The sequence below is a fragment of the Cottoperca gobio genome, chromosome 10 (assembly GCF_900634415.1).
Source record: "Cottoperca gobio chromosome 10, fCotGob3.1, whole genome shotgun sequence".
Classification (NCBI taxonomy): Eukaryota; Metazoa; Chordata; class Actinopteri; order Perciformes; family Bovichtidae; genus Cottoperca; species Cottoperca gobio.
In genome coordinates this window covers 550,001-577,970 of record NC_041364.1, presented here as the reverse complement: position 1 = coordinate 577,970, position 27,970 = coordinate 550,001, and the positions used below count along the sequence as shown (strand labels likewise).

Genomic DNA, 27,970 nt, shown 5'->3' with positions numbered 1-27,970 from the left:
ACTTGCAGGTGTCGCACCCCAGCTCTTTGTTTGTCATCAGTATTTGTGGTGGAGTGTCGCCTGCAGCAGCAGGTTTGTCTTCCTGTCAGAGCGTGGGACTGGCAGCAGGAGGAAGTCATCACTCTGTGCTGCTCGGCTGCACACGAGACCAGGCCTGAAACCTCGTCACCCTCAGGTCCCGCAAATAACTGTTTGGGACACATTTAGTGGCCCAGGGAGACGAATTCAACAATCTATTCCTGAACGGCGCTGACATAAATCTGAGAGAGCAGCAGCTCAGTCCACTCTCTGTTTATTTGTCTGTGTGGCGTACGGACGGTGAGTGACGGGCAGTCTCACTAATCTCTGTTCTGTCTCTCTTTCAGAGCGGTGCTATCGGGCGGAGTCATGGCCGCGCTGAGGTGGGAGGTTCTGCTGTTCCTGACGGTCGTCCTGCTGGTCTCCTGCGCCGCCTCGCCCACCGACATCCTGTATCGGGTTCCCGAGGAGCAGCCTCCCAACACGCTGATTGGTAGCCTGGCGGCGGACCAGGGCCTGCCTGACACCGGACACCTCTACAAGCTGGAGGTGGGCTCGCCGTACCTTCGGGTGGACGGCAAGACCGGCGACATCTACACCACCGAGATCCCCATCGACCGTGAGACGCTGAGGGACTGCCGCAACCTGTTTGAGGGCGACAAATGCTTCCTGGAGTTTGAGGTGTCGATCACCGACATGGTGAAAGGCATCGGCACGGGGCCGCGGCTGATCGAGGGCCGCATCGAGGTGGTGGACATCAACGACAACACGCCGCAGTTCTCCTCGCCCATCCTCACCCTGTCCATCCCAGAGAACACGCACATCGGTGCCCTCTTCTCCATCCCCATGGCCACCGACAGGGACTCCGGCAGCAACGGGGTGGCCGAGTACTCGCTGAGCACCGGGCCCGATGCCGACCAGCTCTTCACCCTGCAGGTCGCCGTGGACTCGGACGAGAAGCTGCCTCAGCTGGTAGTCATGGGTAACCTGGACCGCGAGAAGAAAGACTCGTACGACCTGAACATCCGGGTGATGGATGGCGGGAAGCCGCCAAGGGCGAGCAGCGCCCTGCTGCGGGTCACCATCACCGACCAGAACGACAACTCACCCAAGTTTGAGAGGAATCAGTACAATACCGAACTGCTGGAGAACAGCCCACAGGGACACTCTGTGCTGCAGGTCAGTACACACACACACACACACACACACACACACACACACACACACACACACACTGCACATGAATCACTGCCTCAAACCCATTTAAGGAAAGTGTAGATAAATGCTGTTCGTTTGTCAGCTTGTTTCTCTGAGAACTTAAGATCCAGACGTCCGAGGACTAAAAACCTTCATCCTTCAAATATAGTTAAAAAACGGCAAGATGTAGTGTCTTAAAAATGGATAAAAAGTCAGTTTATGAAGCTTCTGGCTACAAACACAATGATTAGAAACATTTGGGATAATATAAGTAAATATATAACATAGATTTAGTCGTTTTTAGACATTTTAATGTGGAAAGGTTACAGGTTCTATCTTTTAATTCAGGATAAATCTGTCCCTCCTGGTGTCTGAGAGCTGCTCCAGAGTTTTTTTTGTCCAGCAAACATTACTGCGAGACCTTTTGGCCCCGTTGGTGATAACACTGAGAGCTGCAGGACAACCCGGCGTGGTGTATGCACATAATACGCTGCTCAATTATCCGTACAGACAGATGGTGCGTTGGAGGTGAGGCAGGGCGTGGGATCTCTGCGTGTAGTTACATATTAACCACTGATTCAACTTCATCTTTGAGCCTCTCGGCCGGGGCGGCGTACGTGGCGTCAGCGTCAGGTTGGGTTTGGCTCGGTGAACAAACCCACCTCGCTGTAACATCCTCCTCTTCCTCGCTTCCATTCACTTCCTGACTGCGGCGTGACCAGCCAGCCTTCCAGCGAGCCGTACATGACTTAATCTGAGTCAGTCATGAGATTATCCACGGGGCTTATTGGTATTATTGCTGGATGTGGCTCATTGCATTTCAGAGAGCAGCAGAATTCATTTCACTTAACGTGCGTTTGAGGAGTGATGCTTTAGAGGCAGCGGGACAGCGCTGACTGACGACCCTGTCTGACCTGCTTAAATCATTTAATGGAGGCACACGCATGTGTATCCCAGCTCTTTAAAGGAGCATACCGCTGCATTTGACATATTTTAACCTATTTCTTTTCAAAATCAAGCCATCACATGTTAGATGGATTTCCTTCCTTTTCAGACGTCACTTTACTTCAATAAATGTCACAATAAACTTTGTCAAGTCTTCTTATTAATGTTTGAATATTCATGACTTTAAATATTAATGAGCGTGAAGGTTCTTGTCCTTGGTTGACACAAAAAAATCTTATATTTTATCTCCACTCACAATCTTTTTCTGGAGATTTTTGCTCATTTAACTCCTGAATATTTAATTTGACAAAAAGAAAACTCGACTCTGGAGCTTTCAACCATATCTCATGGTCTTCCTACACAGTAAAAGTCACAATGATCATCATCAGGTTTTCTTAAAGCCCCCCTCATTAATCTTTAAATATTAATAACATTAAATATTAATAAGCGTGAAAGTTCTTGTCCTTATCTCAAGGTCCACTTTCTAGCTTTAACCTTAGATTTCTAGCTCATTTAGTCATGAATATTTAAGGACTAATAAACTAGCTTTCTCCTGAGCTTTCAGCCGCATCTCATGCTCTTCCTAAGTGGAGTGGAGGAACTTTTTTTGAACTAATCATGATCGAATTAGCAACTATCGTAGACCCCATTAAATGCTTGTGATTTGATCAGATATGATTGACAAACAAACCTCCAACTGTCGTCACATCTTGATTTGAATATTGCTCTTGCACCTGATTGGTGCACTGAAGTGTGACATCACCTTGTTTCCTCCCTGAGCCCCGTCTACTTCAAACCAGTAGTGAAAAGCAGATAAAGAAACACAGAAATCTGTCATAACTGCTGTAACTTTGGCAGGTTTGAGTCTTCACATAGGAAACCATCAATCAGAGGAAGAAGCTCATTGAGGGCCTTTAATCGACTAACAATCACATTTCTTTGACGGATTAATTAGATGAAATCTGTCACATTGTTCATCCGGCATTGTTGTCCCTTTTTAGACGAAGGATCTCTTCAAATCTAAAGCTTATTAGAGACAAAAGAATAATTGAGAATATCAACATAGTAATCTTCTCTAAAGACTAAATTACCAAAATAGACGATATAGACATTTAAAAAACACTCAACTGATTAATCATTTGTAGAGAGGCGGCCCAGAACACTGACATTTTAATATATTTTAGTAAACAAGGATATAAACTGTGATGGATTATATTTCTGCTGTTATTTTTAAGATGATTTCCTCAGAAATAAACTGAATCTAACAGCCTTCTCGAAGGCAACCGCTGTAGAAATTAATGGCTTAATTTTAAAGATATTCAGGGGAAACGAGAGGTTAAGTGTTGCAAAACGTGCAGAGAATCTGGTCCGCACATTTGAGAAACCAACGGGCCTCGCTGGTTAATTGTTAACTGGGAGATAAACGCTGTTTGTATTTGCTGTGCGGCTGGACAAGAGTGGCCTTGGAGAGCAGCCAGCTCAGCTCTGGCCTCATCACAGCAGCTCAACTGTTCAATACACAATTCTCAGAAGCTGTCAATAATTCACCGCTGTTTGGTGATGTCTGCTGCTTAAAGCCACACTGGGGGAAAGGAAATCAATGGGCGGGAGAAATGATAATTTCACTTTCATGCTTTCTTTAACCTTAACCTCTCCGACTTGGATCAGTGACTTCCACGGTCACCCCCGGGGTGACGGTCTGTCACAGTCTGTGAGCGTGCAGGAAACCAGATATTTATTATGTGGCAGTTTGTGTCAGAGTCTGTGTTAAAAGGAAGATCCCTCGGAGATTCTGTTAGCTGCTTTAACCTTTTAACCCCCTGATTTCCTCCCTAAATGTTCAATAAATGTTCATTTTGGATTTTCTTTCCCACATAGAACATGTCATGTATTCTGTAGTCGGTTCTTCATTGAAGCTTTATGGTGTGAGTGAATGTTAAAAGCATTGTATCCCATCTTATCATTTAATTCCCCAAAATTTCAGTTTGACATTAAGATTCATACCTCAAAGGGATCATTTGACCTTTTGGGGAAACTCACTCACTTGCTTTCTTGCGCTCATGTCTGTACAATAAATAAGTTACTGTTAGCTTAGCATAAGGACTGGAAACAGCTATCCTGGCTCCGTCAAAAAGGTAACACAATCAAAATAAAGCTCACTGCTGAACACATCATATCTTGTTTGTTTAATTCTTTAGTTTCAGGTGTTGCTTGGCAGATTGCGTAACCTTTGGACACAGCCAGGCTGTTTGCCGTTTACAGTCTTTGTGCTAAACTAAGATAACCAGCTTCTGGGTTAAACTTGACAATTTTCCTAAAGACATGAGAGTCGTATTAATCTTGTCAAACTATTCCTTTTAAAATACGATGGAATCTCAGCTAGAATTAGAAAAGGCTACTTGTGTCCTTGTCCCAAACAACATGAGCTTTTGTGTTTAAATAGCTTCAAATAATCCAAACGGGCAGATTTATTTTTCTTGTTTTGAAAGAAACAATATCTTAAGCATTTAACATTTTTTAGGAGATTATTTTGCTGATCTGAGCTTGGCTCAGATCCAATTCTTCTTTAAAGGAATAATGGCCCCTAAAGTTTAGAAACCCTAATTCACATAGACTTCTCAGCCTTTAGAAAACGCTGAAGCAGCAGCACCTGAGACATTTAAAGCAGCTGTTCAACAACTATTTCATTTAAAACTACACAGCGACCTACATCTTTTAACAGCAATGGCATTGAATGAATGCAATTAAAACGTATTAGATGTGGAGATAGAAAGGCGTCCTAACGAGAACATCCTAAGTGATATTCTGCTGACTGATCGCACCTCCTAATTGACTAATTATCTCCATTTACTTTGGGTTTGGGCGTACAAAGCCGGATTGTGTCCGATGTTGGTCGGTCTTCTGCAGTCTCCTAATGGGCCCAGAGGAGCCAGAGCTTTCCTGATAATGAGAGGAACATTAACATTCACTCATCTGCCCATTAGATGCCAATGATCCGCTGCACGGCCGTTAGATGTTGTTGTGTGGGTGTGTGCGCTCAGCTTTGATCGTCTATTATGTTTCACACACAGCAGAAAAAGATTCTCACCCCTCAGGAAAACACAAAGGGCTTTGTAGTGTTGCATTAGTAATGGTTGTGACTCTTCGTAAGTCCAAGAATATAAAAATCATTCAAAGGTAACTGAGGTTATGATGGGAATACAGGCTGCCAGTTACCTCTTCAAGATCAATTGTGACAATAAAATCTAGACATTAATGGGTAATCTTTTTAAGATTGACACATGAAAGCAGGGTGCCAACAATGGAGTCAAAACGAAACAACCCCTGGGACTTTTATTGTGAAGTTGAAGGTGTTTAATAGAGAAGATTCCCCGTCAGTAATGAAACCTGAGCATGCCATGCGTTTGAACGGAAAAATGTCCAATTGATTGTCACATTTTTACCACTGTATTTTCTGCAACTCCACAAACGATTTCACTTAGTGTTTTTGTTTATCTAGATGAACCCAAAAACTTCTAAATGTTGTTAAGAAGAACAGAAAGGGTAGAACATGTTCTTAAACATGCAGGGTGGGTTTCAATTTATGATTTAGGTTTTGTGATACACAATCTAAAATAAGCTTATTGCTAAACCTTTTTTGGGTTCTTGTCGGACAGTATTAGAAGGTAAACCTCTTCTTTTGTCCTTGCAGGTCAGAGCCAATGACGCAGATACCGGCACCAATGGAGAGATCGACTACAGCATCCATCAGGCGACGGAGTCTGTCCAGAGGCTTCTGCGCATTGACCGCTCTACAGGCATCATCTACGTCAAGGGCCTGGTGGACCGTGAGGATGAAAGCCTTCTCAAATTCTTTGTGTTTGCCAAAGATCGTGGGCCCTACTCCAAGAGCTCTAAGGCCCAGGTAACCATCATCATCAAGGACCAGAATGACAACGCACCGGCCATCGAGATCCGTGGTATTGGCTTGGTGACACACTACAATGGTGTGGCCAACATCTCTGAGGACATGCCCATTGGCACTCCAGTGGCGTTGGTCCAGGTGTCGGATCGTGACGAGGGGGAAAATGCGGTGGTAACGTGCGTGGTTGCAGGTGACGTCCCATTTCAGCTCCGACCTGCAAGTGAGTCAGCCAACGATCGGAAGAGGAAATATTTCCTTCAGACAACTACCTTGCTGGATTTTGAGAATTTGAGGGATTACAGAATTGAAATTGTTGCTGTGGATTCTGGGAACCCAGCCCTGTCCAGCACCAACTCACTCAAAGTGCAGGTCACAGACATAAACGACAACTCACCAAGCTTTTCCCCTTCGCTGCTGGAGGTGGACTTTTCAGAGGGCAACCAGCCAGGTGACAAGGTGCTTGATGTCATGGCGACAGATGCAGACAGTGGCACCAACGCAGAACTGTCCTACAGCATCATCGAGAACCCGGCCACCAGGCTTTTTGAAATTGAATCCAACACTGGAGAGATCCGTGTGAAGAATCTGCTGGATCGGGAAGAAACGGAGCGTTATGAGTTCCGTGTGGCTGCAGCAGACAAGGGCATTCCTAGCAAAACTGGCACTGCTACTGTGGTGGTTAATGTTCTGGACCGCAATGACAATGACCCCAAGTTTATGCTGAGTGGCTACAGCTTCTCTGTCATCGAGAACATGGCTCCTCTGAATCCTGTTGGTGTAGTGACTGTCACTGATGCCGATAAGGGTGAGAACGCCAGAGTAAAGCTATTTGTAGAACCTGACAATGGCAAATTTGTCATCCAGAACGGCACGGGAACCATCCTGTCCAGCATCTCCTTCGACCGTGAGAAGGAAAGCACCTATACCTTCCGCCTAAAGGCTGTGGATGCTGGTGTCCCACCTCGATCCTCATATGTGGGGGTGACTATCAATGTCCTGGACGAGAATGACAATGCCCCCTACGTTACCAAACCGGCTAACTCTTCCTACAAATACATGTCGCCCGTCACCCCGCCGGACACCAGTGTGGAGGTGGTAGAGGCTGAGGACATTGACTCTGGACTCAATGCTGAGCTGGTCTATGCCATCACAGGTGGAAATCCGTATGGCCTGTTCCACATCTCGCCCAACAGCGGGGAAATCACACTGGTGCAGGAGTTCACCGGCAAGCACAATGGACTGCACCGCCTGGTGGTGAAGGTTAGCGATAAAGGCAAACCTCCCCGCCACACCAGTGCCCTAGTCCACGTTTTTGTCAATGACACCAAGTCCAATGTCTCCCTCATTGAAGCACTGGTTGGATACAGCCTCTCCACCCCTCTGGACAAGGATATTGCCGGAGATCCCAACTACGCACATGCTCAGCGCAGCAACATCCTATATGGCAGCCTTGCGGGTATTGCTGGTGTGATTCTGGTCATTGTAGCGGTGGTGGTCATCAGACACAGACTGCAGCAGGACACCAAAAGCGGCTACCAGGCCGGCAAGAAGGAGAGTAAGGACCTGTACGCTCCCAAGCAGGGCCCCAAAAATGGCAAGGGGAAAAAGAGCAAAAAAGGAAAAGCTCCTAAACCGGCCAAGCCACTGGAGGAGGACGAGGAGGCCAGCCTGCAAAAAGGCCTTAATTTCAACCTCATCAACGACAACGTCAACGACAGTCCCAGAATCCACCTGCCCCTTAACTACCCACCGGGAAGCCCCGACTTGGGCCGCCACTACCGCTCCAACTCCCCCCTTCCCTCCATCATGCTGCAGCCACAGTCGCCCTCTGCCTCCAAGAAGCACCAGGCCGTTCAGGACCTCCCCGCCACCAACACCTTTGTGGGAACAGGCGACAACACCTCCACAGGCTCCGACCAATATTCGGATTACAGCTACAAGGCCAACCCGCCCAAATACAGCAGCAAACAGGTAGGAGACTATGCAAACACGTCAATGTACCAAAGGGACATCTATTGGACCAACCGGGTGTGGTAGTCACGCTGGGACTTATTTGGCACAGCCGATATTCTTCCACCAAAGCTGCACTGATTCACCATCACAGCACCCACTTCCAAATGGCTGTTTTCTCTTTTATTTTTGGTTTGGTTGTGTTCACCATTTCTGTTCATTTTGTTTTGTTTTTTGGACATCACACTATTCACACCATGAAAGATTACATATGGGATAGACCAAATATGGGCATACCAATATCTATCTGCTGAGATTTGGTGACCGCAACCCCCAAAATGAACTCTGATGATCCAGAACATGCTAGAGGGTTCTTTTATATACTGTATGTTTTTGTTGATTTATTTTCTTTTTCATGTTCCACAATCACACAAAATGTTCAGTTCTTACAGTATTTAGTTAAGAGTTCCTGAAACATTACAAGCATTACAAGTCTTACAAAGCAACTAAACAACCACAATATATAACAAGGGCATATTTTTGATATATGAAGATGTAAATCCTGAATAATCGGTTCACTGTTGATATTGGAAATCCCATATGGGTCTATCCTGGGTCTATATGTTTTTCCTTTTCTTTGTGTTCAGATTCACTTTTTTCACTGTGGGTTAAATGAAGGAGGTTATGAGTTATTATTCACAAGTATTTTGAATCTGGAGTTCTTTATGCAGCCATTGAAAGGTTCATGCTGGCATCCTCATTACGTCTGAATGTGTTTTTCTTTTTCTCTCTATGGAGAGCTGACTTGAGGTTTAAAGCTGCTCTTTATGGGCGGATCAGCTTTTTGAAGTGTGACAAAGAAGAGTGACTGTGAATTCCTGAGTTTTTTTTGTTGGTACCCATTTTCATTGTTTCTCGCCTTTTCTTTGGCCAGGAGCGAGACTGGCTGAGCAGCACTTTAGAGTGTTTCCATCCAGTTCAGACCAATTTAAGGTAATTTCAGCTCGGTCAGGGAGCCAAGCATTGAAGAAAGAAACAAAGAAAGAAAGGGAATAAAAAAGGAGGAAGGAGGGAGGATTGTAAAAAGCTACTACACTATGAAGGAAAAGGTACATTAAGACAAAATACAACCATTTCTTAACCTCTGCACCTCCTGTCAGGTCAGCTGAAATACGACTTTTAATTTTGCCGTGTTCCCAATCACAGAGGTTTAAAAGTCAATTGTTTGCACAGATTAATGGCAGGTAATTTTCCAGGCGCCCGCTTTCGCCTTCTTTTACCCAGAGTGCCTTGCTCTATTCTATTTAATGTACAAAAAGGGGGGGGGAGGGGGGAGATAGGGGCAATTAACCGCGTGATGGTGACGAGCTTTCACGCCATATCGGCTGTTTTGTGATGGACTAAAATGTCACGTGCACTGTGAAAAGCGTGAAGACAATCACATTAAAGATGTTCATGCTGTACATATATATGTGAACGACATGTCAAATATGTTTTGTTTTGTACTTTCTCATCTGCTGTTTATGTTGCAACATTATGGTGTGTGTCGTGTGTGTGTGTGCTTAACAAGGGCATTTCATTGTTCTCCCTGCTTTCTAAAGACTTTACGTTGTACCAAAGACTCACACACACTCTCACACACACACACACACACACACACACACACACACACACACACACACACCTGCATAGTCACTGTCATCACCATCATATATATGAAGCGGACTGTTTCCTCATTTAGTCGGTGTAGCAGACTTCCTGCTGGTGTTAGCAGCCCGCTAACTCTCCTGCTGGGTTAATATTCAGCCTGTTAACACCTGAGCTGGCAGATTTAACGCCACACGGCGTCACATCGACCCCATCACACACAATCATGTACTCTTCTTCTCTGGGGAAATACATGTACACTGTTTTCATGTTGTGTTTTTTACAGTTAAAAACAGTTCTATTTCAATAAACATGTTGCTTAAATGTTTTTAAAAAGTGGCGCTCTCTCTCTCTGCATTCACTGGGGGCTCAAAGTGGGCGGGGTTACAAACAGGAAGTGGGAACGCCGCAGGTAGAGGTACAGTATTCCATTTTCATTTTCATCTTTCACACATGGAGAGAAAATCTATGTTTACACAGCACAGAATACATATTATAAATTAAAATCCTTCTTCACACGATCAACTTTATTGGCAAAGTCAAAGCAGACGATGAATTTTACTATATATATATATAAACATATAGATATATAAATACTGTATAGACACGTAGAGCTGCATGGATTAGTGGACTATTCTATTAGTTGATGGAGAGAAAAATAACTTGATATTCGATCAATTGATAAGGTAATTTTTCATGCAAAGATAAAAAAACAATTCTGTTTTCAAATATGCTGGTGCTTTTCTCTGTTTTATTTCTTATTAAAGTGAAGATTTTGGGATGTTCGATGAAACAAGACATCACCTTGGACTTTGAGGAACTGGAATTGACATTTTTCACAATATTCTGACGTTTTACAGACTTACTGATGAATTGATTAATCTATATCTATTTGCCACCTTATAGTCGTGTATATAAAAACAACTCCAAGTATCTATATAGAGGTAAAATGACTGTTAAGTAAATAGAGAAGGATGCAAAAAGGGTGCAAGGAGGTGCGTTGAATAAATAATGTGATGTTACTTTATACAGTGGATGCTTTATATGCATCTATTGATGCTCTGGGAATTTCAAGCAACAGAGGTTCAACAACAGATGCATAGATACGTTTAAAAAAGACAATATTAATATAGCTTTAGGATAGATTATACTCAGTTTATACGGTATGTTTACACTCACTTTTGACATTTTAAATAGATGTTATGGACATGCTGTTTTTCCAGAGATTGGGATTCTAAATGTCACTTCGAGAAATATTATTTATTTTCAGAAGTGATAAAGTTTCTATTGCCGCTGCATGTTTACCTTCTTGTAACACCTTTCTGCTGCTAGGGTTCTGTCAATTAAAACTAAAACTAAAATAGTTTGTTGTGGTGGTGCAGCAGCGGTGCACCATGGGAGTTCTTCTCTCCTCTGAGTTTCTCGTGCCCGCTGTTCGGCTGCCGCTAACGTTTGCTCAGCTTGTTTCTCTGAGAACTTAAGATCCAGACGTCCGAGGACTAAAATCCGTCATCTTTCAAATATAGAATTAAAAACACCAGGATGTAAAAACTGTCTTAAAACTGGATAAAAAGTCAGTTTATGAAGCTTCTGGCTACAAACACAACGCTGACGCTGCTCAAAGGGGAGACGACGCCATGACAGGAGAGAGAGGAAACGTTACCTTCAGGAACATTACACATGTTTCTGTCTCACTACATATACAACACAGGACTGATGACACCATGACAGGAGAGAGAGGAAACGTTACCTTCAGGGACATTACACATGTCTCTGTCTCACTACATATACAACACAGGACTGATGACACCATGACAGGAGAGAGAGGAAACGTTACCTTCAGGAACATTACACATGTCTCTGTCTCACTACATATACAACACAGGACTGATGACACCATGACAGGAGAGAGAGGAAACGTTACCTTCAGGGACATTACACATGTCTCTGTCTCACTACATATACAACACAGGACTGATGACACCATGACAGGAGAGAGAGGAAACGTTACCTTCAGGGACATTACACATGTCTCTGTCTCACTACATATACAACACAGGACTGATGACACCATGACAGGAGAGAGAGGAAACGTTACCTTCAGGGACATTACACATGTCTCTGTACTCACTACATATACAACACAGGACTGATGACACCATGACAGGAGAGAGAGGAAACGTTACCTTCAGGGACATTACACATGTCTCTGTCTCACTACATATACAACACAGGACTGATGACACCATGACAGGTGAGAGAGGAAACGTTACCTTCAGGAACATTGCACATGTCTCTGTCTCACTACATATACAACACAGGACTGATGACACTATGACAGGAGAGAGGAAACGTTACCTTCAGGGACATTACACATGTCTCTGTCTCACTACATATACAACACAGGACTGATGACGCCATGACAGGAGAGAGAGGAAACGTTACCTTCAGGGACATTACACATGTCTCTGTCTCACTACATATACAACACAGGACTGATGACACCATGACAGGAGAGAGGAAACGTTACCTTCAGGGACATTACACATGTCTCTGTCTCACTACATATACAACACAGGACTGATGACACCATGACAGGAGAGAGAGGAAACGTTACCTTCAGGAACATTACACATTTCTCTGTCTCACTACATATACAACACAGGACTGATGACACCATGACAGGAGAGAGAGGAAACGTTACCTTCAGGGACATTACACATGTCTCTGTCTCACTACATATACAACACAGGACTGATGACACCATGACAGGAGAGAGAGGAAACGTTACCTTCAGGAACATTACACATTTCTCTGTCTCACTACATATACAACACAGGACTGATGACACCATGACAGGAGAGAGAGGAAACGTTACCTTCAGGGACATTACACATGTCTCTGTCTCACTACATATACAACACAGGACTAATGACACCATGACAGGAGAGAGGAAACGTTACCTTCAGGGACATTACACATGTCTCTGTCTCACTACATATACAACACAGGACTGATGACACCATGACAGGTGAGAGAGGAAACGTTACCTTCAGGAACATTACACATGTCTCTGTCTCACTACATACAACACAGGACTGATGACACCATGACAGGAGAGAGAGGAGACGTTACCTTCAGGAACATTACACATTTCTTTGTCTCACTACATATACAACACAGGACTGATGACACCATGACAGGACAGAGAGGAAACGTTACATTCATACACTTCTTACTCTTCATAACAGTCCACAGGAACTAATTTGTCTGTCATTTTAAATTTACAGCTTACCTGTTGGTAACACACACACACACATGCACGTTTTGGACTTTGAACATGCAGAGAGCAGCACACAAAGGACCAAAAGATCAAAACAATACTTTGCAAGTGTTGAACCTGCCGGGGTCAGAGGTCAAATATCACTCAGAAACAGTTAATAGTAGCAAAGAGTGAAGAGGTCAGAGGTTAACGAGGTCACATCCCCCGCTCCTCAGGACTCCACATTAACAGTCCGGCAGCGTCCTTCCTGCTTTTAACGCTGACCAACTCGGCTGTCTCTATGGTAACACAACGACCTGTGTGTGTGTGTGTGTGTGTGTGTGTGTGTGTGTGTGTGTGTGCTGACTCATAGTACTGACCAACCTCCCTCCTCCCACCTCCAACATCTCCCCCTTCCCTCTATCCAATCCAACACAAGCCCTCCTTCTTTGGAAAGCTTTGCCCTTTGAATGAAGAGACGTGTGTGTGTGTGTGTGTGTGTGTGTGTGTGTGTGTGTGTGTGTATGTGTGTGTGTGTGTGTGTGTGTGTGTGTGTTGCCTGTCATTCAGTTTGTATAAGCTCTGAGCTGTGAGTATTTGTTCCTCTCTCCCAAACACTCACTATGATTTCATGGATTGCAACATGGATACATATTTCCATGTAAACAATCAGAAAGGTTAAAGTGTTTCACATTTTAGTCCCGATATTAAAGAGCATATTTGACATTTAGATACGTAAAGTTCAGATTTTTGCATTTAAACCAGCATTGATTGGGATATATTTATGAATGGATGACATGAAACTGTAAACACTAACCAAAACCAAAAGATCTGACCTATTTGTCGCAGGAACTACTTTGTTGTAGAGCAGCGTATCCCTGCGCCCACCAGCTGTCTGGAGGAGCACAGGAGGCTGCAGCCTGTTTGCACAAGCACCACTTCATCCAAATCTGAATGTCTTCCCCTCTGTTGTTTTGTTCTTGAGTTTGATTCATAATCTGTTGCACAACCAGAACACTCACACTGTTTAGCTCAACACGTGCTGGACAAAAGGCCTGGAGGGTGACGCTAGTAAACGCTGAATCCTGCACGGTTTCTAACTTCACGTAAATGTCAATCCAACACAAACAGCCATGTAAACATGGGGGGGGGCGATAAGCACCTCATTTCAAAGCAACTTGTTCAAACAGACATAATACAACATGCATTGATGCAACAATGGCTGTCTGGCCAAAAAACGTGAATTTATTTAGTTTGCTGCAGCTCAATGAACATCATCCAGCAAAACACGTCGGCCAATCAAATGTGTTAACTTTGCAGAGAGAGTGCTGTGTTTCTACCGTTCGACTTCCCAACGGTTGTGAGATGCTCGTGATATTTGAAATCTCCGATAAACCTTCTAAACTCGTGGATCTGTTCCTGTAATTACACTTCCTGGATGGTATTACTTTCAACACGACAAATATTTCCGTTACACAATTCTTCTTCTAAATTTGTGTGTTTTTATGAAACACAGGCTACTTTTACCTCCAACGGCTGCAACAGATCCTCGCGATGACACGACCAAAGGAAGAATATATCTTTGGTGTCCAAAAAATTTGGGAACATTTTGTGTGCTTGGATTAAATGATAAATAATCCCATAAATCGACACTCAGAAGCACACAGCAGCACGACAAGGTGTTTTCCATTTCCCCGGACCTGCTAACATTCACACTCAACACTCGTACTCATCAGACTGCTCGGCTGCAGTTCAAGCCCATTACATGATCGCTGATTTAAAGCAGGTGTTTTTAAATCAAACACATATGGTTGAGCAGTTTGACAGACGGACAGAGGACTTCCTGGTTCCCTGCGGTTCCGCTCGCTGTCAGCTGTAATGGAGGAACCATTAGCAGCTAGCAGCGTTTCCTCCCCAGAAAATTACAGTAATTTCACTTTAGCAGCTATAAATGTGCTCAGGCAGGGACAGAAGCACCACAAATATTGTCACTGACGTGTCCTCAGCTGCAGTTACTGCTGGAAACATTTATATATGTACACATATGTGTACAACCAGCACTTTGATAGTATTGTAATACCATCGTAGTATTTTCCGGTCGTGTGTGTTTTCACAGGTTAGAACAGGTATGATGGAGAGGTGCAGTGTTGAAGGTGGAGGGGACGTAAGAGCACCTGATCACAAAGGGCCCTTGTAATGCACACACACACGCACACACATACACACACACGCACACACAAGCCACATTATTTCCACCTAAAACACACACATTCCTGAACATGAACATCACTCGGCACAGCGTAATCCTCTCTCTCTGTTTGTGTGTGTTTTGTTATATGTGTGTGTGTGTGTGTGTGTGTGTGTGTGTGTGTGTGTGTGTGTGTGTGTGTGTGTATACTAACAAGGCAGGTTCTTCCTACATTCTGCTGAAGTTGCAAATTGAAAATAGAAAACACTGAAGAAGAAAAACATCCAAACTTTTAAACGTTCAGTTGGAAATGTTTGTCGCTTCTGACAAATAACTTACATTCCCTTTGTTCTCTTTCTGAGGCAGAAATGTACATTCCCCTCTCTGGCTGCAGATCGCTGTGTGTCGGCACCAAACAATCAGGAATCTGTTGTTATTTCAAGCATTTGCATAAAACTCTGATGTCCGTGTTCTGTCATTGACAGACAGCTTAACTGACTTACAGCGAGACAAAAGAGCCACGTTTGCTTTCTGAACTACAAATGTGTCATATTTTCACAAACTACCAAACAAATATCCATCAGGGGAAAGCTAGCTGCTAACGTTAGCTTGCAGGCTAGCTTAGTTTGGTCAGTTTAGATGCTGAAAGCTTCACTTTTCATCAGCAGCTGCAGATACTTGTGGAAGTTTATACGTTTTGTTCCCATCCTACACAGCTGAGTAGCACTTTGACTTTTGAAGATGAAGAAATAACTTTTGGGATTTGTAGTTCCGTTAGTTTCAGTTGACGCTAGCGCTAGCACGGCTCTAAGCATGAATGAAATGTAGTTCAGGATGAATTGTAATAACTTTGATGATCCATCATCATCGTTCCGATACTTTATGACCAAATGTCTGCAAAACTTAGCGCTAGTTAACAAATGTTTGCGTGCTAACACACTAAACTTACGTACAGATAACATTATATCCGACAAACATCTCCATATTAGCATGAAGTACAAACGTGGAGTAAAAAGCAGAGATGTTTACTCAAGCAAAAGTAATAATACCACAGTGTAGAAATACTTAGAAAAAGTTATGCATTCAATATTTTACTTAATACTAAAAGTAAAAGTACTCATCATGCAGAATGGCCAATTTCAGAACAATATATTTTATATTATTGGGTCATAATTTGTATTTCTCTGACCTTAATCTATTAAATGTGCCTCTGAAATGTGTTGAAGCAGAAGCATAAAGTGGCAGAAAATGGAAATAATACATTGTGCTTGAGTAAATGTACTTTCCACCGCTGCTAAAAAGAGAACAGGAAGCAGAAAATAATCGGTGTAAATTATAGAATCTTCTCAGACTCTGCGCTTTTGTTCACATGTAGCAGTTTATTTTAACCAATCTATAGAAAACGTGGCAAACCGTGAAGGAACTCCTTCAGTCTCTCATTCAGCGTCTCTCTCTCCCTCCATCTCTGTCTGTCTCCATCTATCTCGGTCGACCCCTCGGGGCTGTGATTGTGTTCGAGCCACAGAGACGACTCAATACAAAGATCAGTGTGTGTGTGTGTGTGTGTGTGTTTACTTTAATGCGGAGCCAGAAATAAGAAAAAAAAACGTACAAGAAACATAATTTTGTTAATGTGGTATTGTGTGTGTTTTTATATGTGTATGTGTGTGTGTGTTGTCTTGCCACCTGCTCCAACAACACAAGCGAAGTGGAACGGAATCAGGCCTGGGGCTTCACACACACACACACACACACACACACATGAAAACACACAATAACACACATAAGCATGAACAAAACAAGCTAGTGACAGTAAATGCAGGCACGGAGAGAGGAGGAGGAGAAGATGAAGAGTACAAAACACTACACGCACTACACATACCACCACATGTGTGTGTTAGCTGTTTGTGTGTCTCAAACAGGGCAGGTAGCAGGTGGTGTGACTCAGGAGAGGAGGAGGTCACACACACACACACACACACACACACACACACACCTGTGGACGGGGTCAGAGGTCAGATGCTGTACAGCTGCTCTGTACACTGGGCTTTTGAACTTACACACACACAGACACAGACACACACAGACACACACACACACACATACACACACACACACAGACACAGACACACACAGACACACACACACACACACACACACACACATACACACACACACACAGACACACTCACACACACACTCAGTGTAGAAAAACCTGTTCCATGTCTTGTTAAAGAAATCTAAACTGTAAATCTTTGAGGTGAAGAAGTGGAGAAAGTATCAGTATCTTCGCCTCCTCTAATGCTCGCCCGATATGACGTCCACCATGTCCAACCATCTTCAGCTTGAATTATTTACTCCCCCCGATTGTGGTGCCATGCCATTGGACCGAAAGCCCATTATCCCGAAAACAATCCTCCATTGCTCCGAAAATACACAGTGCAACAAACAGAAGCTCACGTCTCATTCTGCAGAGTGTGTTTCAGGAGCAATGGGCCTTCATTTACGTTGTTGTCCGGGTAACGGCCTGTTGGACAAATGAGCTACAAATACTGATGTTCCAGAACAAAAAAGAGTTTACGGCACGATCGATGAGATATTTAAAAAGTGTGGGTTAATATAATAATATAATAAAATAAATAATAATAATAATATACTAATAATAATATAATAATACTAAATATATAATAATCATAATAATAATAATAATAATATAATAATAATAATAATAATAAACTATAATTCAATATAATAATAATACACTAATAATAATAATAATAATATACTACTACTATAATAATAATCATAACTAATACTTAATAAATATTAATAATAATAATCATAACACTATAATACTATACTCCTCCTTCTCTACTCTCCTCCCTCCCATATCCTCATCATATAAACTATAATCTCCTAATACCATATTATACTCCTGCTCTCCTATAATCAGACTCATATCCTTCTAATACTATAATCCTCTCATCATCATACTATCCTCCTCATAATAATATAATAATACTACAAATAATAATACAAATAATAATTATATTATAATAATTATAATAGTACAGTAGTAAGTAAGTTTCAGTAATCAGTAGTATTTGTATCTAACAGTATTTGTGCACTATCAGTCATATAATCAGTCCATAATATGTGTAGTATTAGTAGTATTTGTAGTATCAGTAGTATCTGTAGTATCTGTAGTATCAGTAGTACTTGTAGTATCAGTAGTACTTGTAGTATCAGTAGTACTTGTAGTATCTGTAGTATCTGTAGTATCAGTAGTATCAGTAGTATCTGTAGTATCAGTAGTACTTGTAGTATCAGTAGTACTTGTAGTATCTGTAGTATCAGTAGTATCAGTAGTATCTGTAGTATCAGTAGTACTTGTAGTATCAGTAGTATCTGTAGTATCTGTAGTATCAGTAGTATCTGTAGTATTTCCTGCAGTCATTAGCAGCAGATGCTAATTGTCAGCAGCGTCTCTGGAGACACACAGAGAACTTGTTGTGTAGTACCAGTAGTACCAGTAGTATCAGTAGTATCTGTAGTATCAGTAGTATCTGTAGTATCTGTAGTATCAGTAGTATCAGTAGTATCAGTAGTATTTCCTGCAGTCATTAGCAGCAGATGCTAAGTGTCAGCAGCGTCTCTGGAGACACACAGAGAACTTGTTGTGTAGTACCAGTAGTACCAGTAGTATCAGTAGTATCTGTAGTATCAGTAGTATCAGTAGTATCTGTAGTATCAGTAGTATCAGTAGTATCAGTAGTATTTCCTGCAGTCATTAGCAGCAGATGCTAAGTGTCAGCAGCGTCTCTGGAGACACACAGAGAACTTGTTGTGTAGTACCAGTAGTATCAGTAGTATCTGTAGTATCAGTAGTATCTGTAGTATCTGTAGTATCAGTAGTATCAGTAGTATCAGTAGTATCAGTAGTATCAGTAGTATTTCCTGCAGTCATTAGCAGCAGATGCTAAGTGTCAGCAGCGTCTCTGGAGACACACAACTCGTCGCGTTGAAAGACCTTCTGCCAAGTGTACAGTAACTGGCATTCACCGCGGCAACCGCCTCCGTCTGCATCCTGACTGACAGGTAGTGGCGAGGGGGGTGACAGCCACCGGAGAGACACAAAGAAACATGGCTTCATCAATCAGGAAGTAAAACATAAGCACCCGCAGTCCCTTCCTCCTCTGATTTGATAATAACCACGTCTTTGTCCAGTAATGGCTCTTTTATTGGAGCCTGTCGTCTTTACTCAGCTTCAAATTCAAGGTAGAAAAAACTTTATTCTGTTTATGATGAGCATCTGTTTTGGGATGTTTGTCATCATCTTCGTCACCTGACTCATCTTCTCCTGCTCTGCTCTCAGGATTTCAGACTTGCATCACAAAGAAGGTTTTTACCTCGATGCTACTTTATATGTCTCTGTCTCACCGGACACACACACACACACACACACACACACACACACACACACACACACACTGGGACGCCCTCTGCCCTCGTCACGCTCTGCCCTGCAGGGTCCAGGGATTTTATGACGTGTGTGTGTGTGCGTGTGTGTGTGTGTATGTGTGTGTGTGTGTGTGTGTGTGTGTTGGTTAACTGCTTCAGCGCTGAGGCAGAAAATGACGCAGCGGTCGGCTGAGCTCAGAGAGGTTTTATAGAGCAAAGTGTGCGTCTATCCTACTTTACCAGTTACTTCCTTTTTTACCTTCCTTTCTCCTCTCTCTTCCTTTATACTGCTTTACCTTCCTTTCCTTATGTCCTTCCCTCTTTCTCCTCCACCCTCCTCCATCCTTCTTCCTTCTTATTTTGTTTTCCTTTCCTATTTCCTTCCTTTTGCTTCCTTTCCTTTTCCTTTTGTCTGTGTACTTTCCTTCCCTTCTTCTTCCTCATATTATTCCTACGACTACCTTTCACGTCACTTCCTCCCTCCTCCTTCCTTTCTTTTTGCTTCCTTTCCTTTCCTTTCTCCTTACTCTACGTTTCACGTTTTCCTTCTTTCCTCCTCTGTCTTCTCCACTTTCCTTCCTTATTTCCTTCCTGCTCCTCTTCTTCCTTCTTACCCACTTTCTTCGCTTCCTCTCGTTTTTCCTTCCACTTCCTCTGCTCTCTTCTCCTCTTTCCTTTCTCATTTCTCGTCTTATACTTCCTCTTCACCTTTTCCCCTCCCTCTTTCCTTCTCATCCACTTTCTTCCTTCCTTTAATGTCCTTTCTCTTTTCTCCTGTTCCTTCCTTTATTCTCTCCTCCTTACCCATTTTCATCCTCTTTCTTTCCTCTTGTCCATCCTTCCTCCCTCTGTCTCTGCTCTGGTTTTTATTTAATATGGCCGCCTCGTTCTTCACCTTGAATCACCTCTCCTTCCTCCGCTCAGACTGTGGAGAGGAGATAAGAGAGGGAGAGGGAGCGAGAGAGGGATGCTGTCGTTCTTTACGAGGCGTTTTCTCTCCGTATCATCTGAAGTGTCTGTTTGGATGGGAAACACTCGTCTCCTCTCTCCTTCCCCCTCTCTCTCTCTCTCTCCCTCTCTTTATCTCGCCCTCTCATCACCTTTCTGCCTTTATCTCCTCCACATTCCTCATCCTCTGCACTCACTTCCTCCTCCACCTTCCTCTTCCTGGTTGCACTTTGTGGAGTCCCTGTTAAGGAGAAAGAGGGATGAGTTATGTCAAACCTGCAGCCGCTTCACACTGCGTCTCTGTTTTGGGGTGTTTAGACGTCCATTTTGCAAGATTGATGAGCTTTTTGTTATTTCAGTAAATGTCTCAACACTGACTTTGACAAACGACTATCAACATGCACATTTATTTATATGGCACTTTTCAAAACAGATGTTACAAAGTGCTTCAAAAGGGAATAAAAAGCATATAAATAAAGCAAAAATATAAACTATAAACTAACTATTAAAAGAGAACATCACACAACTAATCAATCATAATGTAATTGTGAAATAGTGATAAAACAAGGTCATAAAAAATAACATATAAATATATATTCGTACATGCATATACACACACAGGCGCATACATATATCCCACGGATGCCATCCCATCCCATCCTACAATCCATCACTTGCTAACAAGTGGGGTTCTTCACGCACTTTATCTCGTAGAACCACAGACCTTATTTCAGGCATCTAACCAAAAACCTATTCAGAAAACCCATTGACTTCCAGATTTGGAACCAGGAAGTGCTAAAATGCTAACTCATTTCCTGATACTGTGCAAGCAGGTTAGCTGCTAGCTAGCATGTTTCTGGTTAGCTATCATGCTATTTATGCCACAGTGCAGTTACAGTTTAGAGACTTGTAAAAACCAAACGAACAAACTAGAGGGTTTCATTGTGACTGTACATTTTAACCCTTTTAACTCTTCGCATAAACAACCAAGATTATGTTAGAAACATGTTAATCTTTCCCGCCTTTGTCGTCCATCTTGACTGTGCTGAACGTGGCATTCATGAACGCAGCTGTGGGTTCGTTTTTCCACCGTTTACATGTGTTTGGATACTTTTCAACAATTTCCGTTTATTAATATTTCACGTGTGTGGGATCAGTTAGTTCAGCTTGCAGTGCAGATCTTCATTCAAGCATTTCGGGAGGCTTCAGTCAGGTCCTCAAATGCAGCACGCGCGCGCGCATGTGTGTGTGTGTGTGTGTGTGTGTGTGCTCAGTGAACAGCTGTCTCTCTCTCTGTCTCTAATCCTCTGGCTGACCTCAGTTTGCCATTTTTCATTTCTTTTCTTTATTTTAATTTCACTACAATCTGTTTTGATTGTTAAAAACAATTCACATTATTCCAGCTTTGAAACAACAATACATTTTGATTTAAAAAAAGACATAATACATAACTAATACATCAAAAAACAGGACTGTGCCTCTCTCTCTGTCTGGATTAGCGGCTAGTCCTAATCTCTGGAGGTTAAATTAGAGGATTGAGGTCGGATGTTAACGCACAGCTCCACATCTGTGACTTCTTTCTTTAGCTTCTTTCTTTTTTTTCTAGTCTTTTTTTTAAGGGATCTGAACATTTCCCTGAAGGTTTGAGTGAATCCTGTTAAAGCCGCTGCAGAGGCTCAGAAACAAAAAATAACAAATCTGTTCTGCGTCGGTGTTTGTCGGACAGCAGCGCTCATGTTCCCTCTTCAGCTGCTGTCAGAAAGCAAAACCAGCAGAGACGCTTCTTAATGTTCATTTCTAACTGCAGACACTTTATGTGCTCAGACACATTCTGACAAAGTGAAAACAACCAGCAAACGACATCATCAATACCTGAAGTAATCTAAAGTGATTTGTAGCGTTGCAGTAAATGAACAGGGAGATGTATTTTCTGGCAGACTGTGCTTCCTCCGCTAACAACTTTATTAAAAGACGGGCTGCTTTACTGGGAATAAAATGTGGAAACGTTGCACTAAATGGGCAAAAGTATGTGGACACCCAGTCATTGCAGCCGTTTTTATTGAGATTTATCATTTGATTTTTCAATGAATTGATGGACAAAAAATGCATCTACAACTGTTTTGTCATCGTTTTCGATCATTTCCAAGCAAAATGATCCAGATTTCACTGGTTCCAGCTTCTTAAAAGTGACTATTTGATGCTAATCTTTGACATATATGATAATAAACTGAATGTTTTAAGAGTTTTTGGACTGTTGGTAGGAGAAAAGAATATTATGATTGATATTTCTCACTTTTTCTGACATTTTATAGACATAATGATTCATAAATAAACTTTAATTGCAATCCTAACATCAGAATTATTGTTTAATATGTTACATTTTTATTATTTAAGTGCCATCGCTGGGTTAGGTGAAAGATAATCAACTGATTTACAGAAAATGAGTAAACTGTAATAGATTTATAGTTAATGTCTAAATTCCACTGGTTCCAGCTTCTTAACATTCAATTGTGTTGTCTTTGATAATATATAGGATATGTAGGATAAAAGAAGACTTTATTTAAATATTAATTTGGATTTTAGGGAAATACGATGAACTTTTTTCACATTTCTTTATATAAAATAGACAAAACCATAAATATCTAATGACAATAATCTTGAGCTGCAGCCTTAATGTCAGAATTATTCTTGACAAAGTTACATTTTCATCATTTTATGTACAAAATGAAAGTACCAGTAAGAATTACTCTGTAATTACTCTACACTGTAATTTCACTCAAAAAGTAATATTGCGATTAGCTGGTGAAAATGAAAGTAAATAAATAAGTAAAAGTTCCATCTTCTGGTTAATACTCGACCTGAACTTCACCTCAAAAGACACAAATCTGCAAATTATTAAAGGAGAGAAAAAAGGCAGCTGCTGAAACTTTATCTATAACCGCCGGTTGGAAAGTTTGTTAATGAGGTTTGGGAGTTTCAAGAGTTCACTGTGAGTACATGTGTGTGTGTGTGTGTGTGTGTGTGTGTGTGTGTGTGTGTGTGTTTGTCCCTGCCACTCCTCTCATTCCACGGAAAAAAGACAAAGTGATGGAGAGAAATAGTGTCGAGGTGGAGACACAATAGGTGACAACAGAGAGATGAATGGACTGATGACACACCTGGAAGCCACGTTGAAAAACTCAAACATCACTTAAAGTGTCTGTCACTGCCTGTCAGCGTGCTCATAGTAACAGTGAGGGGGGGCTGAAACCTGTCTTTGGGGAGTAGAGGCATGTTCGGGCAGGCAGGGATGTGAATACACGCCTACATACACACACACACACACACACACAAACACAAACTTCTTCTTCACTCAGTGTTTGCATCACATTTTGCATACAGCCTGGGGTCATGCAGTGAAGCCGTGTGTTTCTGTGACAACCGTGTGCACGTGTGTGTGTGTGTGTGTGTGTGTGTGTGTGTGTGTGTGTGACAGGTAAAAATCCCTTTGCCAGTATCCACTCCTTCCTGTGCCCTCCATCATGGCGTCAGTCCGCCCAGCGGCTCGTTATTTGATGTCGCGGGTGGCCGAGCAGCCAATAGAGCGATCCCCGGCAAAACTGATAAATAAACACATGGAGAGTCAGCGTGCCGCTGCAGGGGCTGCTGGGTAGTTTGGTCTGACAGATCTGCTGTGTGGACCGACTGCTGATCTTCACACTGTGTTCATTTGTCTGCCTGAAATCCCCAAATCCTGTTTGTGTGCCGTTTTCTTTGCTGATGAAACAGCTTTTAACTAATGCACTGAGAGACAAATGTCACATATTTTATCCCAGCTTCTTTCACATGAGGATTTGCTGCTTCATTGTTTTATATATTTTTATTTAAAGACACTATTTTGGGTTGTAGGAACTGCACATTTTTAACCATTTTAGAACCAAAACAATTCATCAAATAATCAGGAGACTAACAATAAAAATGAAATGCACAGATTGAAAGAGTTAATAGTTAAGTAAACGTTTGTAAGACTTGGATTGGCAGTATTTCTACACTAGAGTAAAAAGTACCTATTGCACCACTAATAATTGGTGGAGTTCCCCTTTAATCAACATGCAGGTCTCTGTCAACCTCACAAGAAAGTGTTGGTACAGTCATATAATAACAATAATAATAATAACTGAAACAGTAAGAAACATTCGGCTCTAATATGTGAAAAAGAGACAACAAGATATGAAATTAGGTAGAAAACAAAGTAAAACAAAAACGGGACAATAGAATTAAAATGGACACAATTAAAAAATAAAACTGGTTAAACCAAAGTTACAGTGCTGCTCTTCTATTGGTCAGGCCCTAGCTCACCCTTTGGCTGAAAGGTTAAACTGGCCAATCAGTGAACTAGGATCTTGTCAATAAATAGCAGGAGGCGGGCACTGTCATTTTGAATCACTTCAACAGCAAACATTTACCGAACATGTAAAATACACCTCCTAAATACACCTCTTGAATACACCTCCTGAATACACCTCCTGAATACACCTCCTAAATACACCTCCTAAATACACCTCCTGAATACACCTCCTGAATACACCTCCTAAATACACCTCCTAAATACACCTCCTAAATACACCTCCGCCGTTTTGTTGACAAGTAATCAAGCAATTTTCCAAAAGAAACACAAACAACAACAACAACAACAACAACAGAGATGTAGAGGTGAGTAAATAAGCTTTCCGTGTGTCCCAATCCTGTCAGGTAGTTTCTGCTTAACAGGTTGGTTATAGGTAGTTGGTTAGCAGTGATTTGGTTAGTTGAGAGGTTAACATTGGTTGAGTGGTTTAAGTGTTAAAGCTAGATGTAAACATAGTGTCTTGTCAATTGTTTAGTTACCAAGTTGGTTTGTTAGCTAGTTAGCTATCAAGTGACTTGTTGACTATTTGTAAACATGGCGTTCCCACAGTTAGCATGTTCGTTAGCATGTTCGTTAGCATGTTCGTTAGCAGGTGAGTTGGTTGGTTTGCAGGTTAGTATGTTAATGTGATTAAGTTCAATGTAAACATGATGTTTCTGCTGCTGACTTTAATGTACTTAAATAATTGACTGTCCTGCTGCTTTTCACACCTTTAATTCATCTGTGTCTGTCTGTGTGTGTGTGTGTGTGTGTGTGTGTGTGTGTGTGTGTGTGTGTGTGTGTGTACATATTTTAGCTTAGCGATTAGCTTTGGTATGAGTGGCGCCTTAGAGAACTACTGAGAGGGTTTAGCACAGGAGAAGTACACTGAGGCTGGAATTAACTGGCTTTACTTCAGTGGATGTGTGTGTGTGTGTGTGTGTGTGTGTGTGTGTGTGTGTGTGTGTGTGTGTGTGTGTGTGTGTGTGAGTGTGTGTGTGTGTGTGCAGGAGATGTGTGTGTGTGTGTGTGTGCAGTATGTGTGTGTGTGTCGGGCTGGAGGAGGGATGCCACACTAAATTGCCAAAATGAGGTGTAAATGTCTTGAGGCAGATGAAGCAGCAGTGAATATTTCACCAGCAGCTTTAGTAAAGCACTTGTTTGTGTGTGTGTGTGGGACTCTGAGTGTGTATTTATGCATGTGTGTGTGTGTGTGTGTGTGTGTGCACTTGGCAGCCACAGCCAATCATCGTCCATCATTGAATTTTGGTTCTGACAGCTGGAAGAGGCAGAAAGTCCCTTAACTCCCCAGAGAAACACTTAACTGCCTCCAGTGCTTCTCAGGCGTGTGTGTGTGTGTGTGTGTGTGTGTGTGTGTGTGTGTCTGTGTGTGTTAACATTAGAGTTGAGCTGTACAGAGTGTAATCGTCTCATTATATGTGGTAATCATCCGCGGCCTGATGTGCTGCTGGATCTACTGACGGCTTTTAAAACACCTGAGCTGCTGCTTGACCTTTGACCTCCCTGACAGAGAGGCTAGATCAAGCCCCCAGGAAGTGCGGCAGGCTTTAAAACTTCTGTGTCAGTCACCTGATGCCATGGGGCCCAAAAAGACATTTTCCTGTTGACGTACATCGGGGCAGAGACGTCTGTAAATCAGCGTATATTCTATTATGAAGTAAATCAACTTCCCAGTACGAACACTGGAGCAGCCCTTATTTAAATCATTAGGTCCTAAAAGTTGTAGAATGCGCTACAAGCCGAATCCAGAGTTATTTCCCCGCCTCCATTCATGTGTCCAGTTCTTTAAATGCATCCATGGGCTAGAGACAAGCATCCCTAATTTTGACCGATGGACTAAGGAGATATATATATATATATATATATATATATATATATATATAACCGCAGTAGAGTACAGTAAAGAAACGCAGTACAGTTCCTGTATTTATATAACTATTCTGGCTGTATTTAGTTACTAACGATGGATCTGTGCAGTTAATTTGGAACAAAGTGAACTTATAGTTTCAGTTTCTGAGTGATTTGATGTTTTGGTTGGATGGAAGCAGGCGTCACATCCATCAGTCTGAGTCTGCTGCTGTCAGTGAAGAGAGGAAGCCCAAAAGAGGAAGAAGAACAGCAGATTTAAATAAGTTAGAAGTTAGCAGCGTGCCTGATTAACTTTGAATGAGCTCTGGTTTCAGGGCGACACACACACACACACACACACACACACACACACACACACACACACACACACACACACACACACACACACACACACACACACTGTCCTCAGTTCTTCTTCTCCTTCATCATCATCACTCTGAGGAATGTTTGTTCGCCTTTTGTCTGGGTGCTGTGACCCGCGACCTTTGACCTCCAGGCTGTCCGTGAGGTGTGATATTGTGAAGAGAGATTCTAGTTTTTTTCTGCTGTTTTGTGTTCTGATCTCTCGCTGGCACTCGTACATCTTTTATAAAACATGTACTTTAAAATGTATAAAGATGTTATCAAAGCACTGAAACAACATGCCACTGGATTCCCTGCTGTTCCTCTAGATCTAGTAAGTAATGAGAGACTGACACTTGTTTCACACTTGGCAGAAACATCCAATCAGAGGTGAGATTAGTTGAGGTTCTGCTGCAGTGATCCTCACTCTGACCGGCTGTTAAAACCACATTCTGTCACATGGGGCTAAAGATGAGGTCAAGATGCAGAATCCTCATTATTTTGCAACAGTTAATTAAATGACTGCAAACACATTGAAACACATTGTACTTGTACCTTCCCCTCGAGGCTGATAATCCAGCTAGGACCATACATTGCTAAATTGGTGGATTAGTTTTTCTTTTTGTGATTAAGACTGTAAAAAATGAAGTTAACCACAACAAAGTCAATCACTACTGATTAGGAGCAAAACAGCACGTTGGTAAATGTGAATGATGAAGTAATGAAGAGAGGAACACATTCACGATTCGGTCTGATCATCAGGTTTATGGTGCCAGTTAACCACCAGGTGATAACACTTTGTCGGCCGTTTTATTGCAACTTCCTGGTGATAAAGCTAAAAGATCTTTGACT

The 27,970-nt window shown here is 42.2% G+C and overlaps 1 protein-coding gene across 2 annotated transcripts in view; it reads left to right on the top strand.

Annotated features, from left to right (window-relative positions):
• LOC115014861 (protocadherin-1-like) overlaps positions 1–27,970 on the top strand; it is a 167,371-nt gene that overhangs the window by 11,302 nt on the left and 128,099 nt on the right. For both annotated transcript variants that reach the window (XM_029441963.1, XM_029441964.1), the window contains exons 2-3: positions 366–1,197; positions 5,852–8,035. In XM_029441963.1, the coding sequence (XP_029297823.1) occupies positions 388–1,197; positions 5,852–8,035 (2,994 nt within the window). In that variant the 5' untranslated portion in view covers positions 366–387. The remainder of the gene's footprint in view (positions 1–365; positions 1,198–5,851; positions 8,036–27,970) is intronic.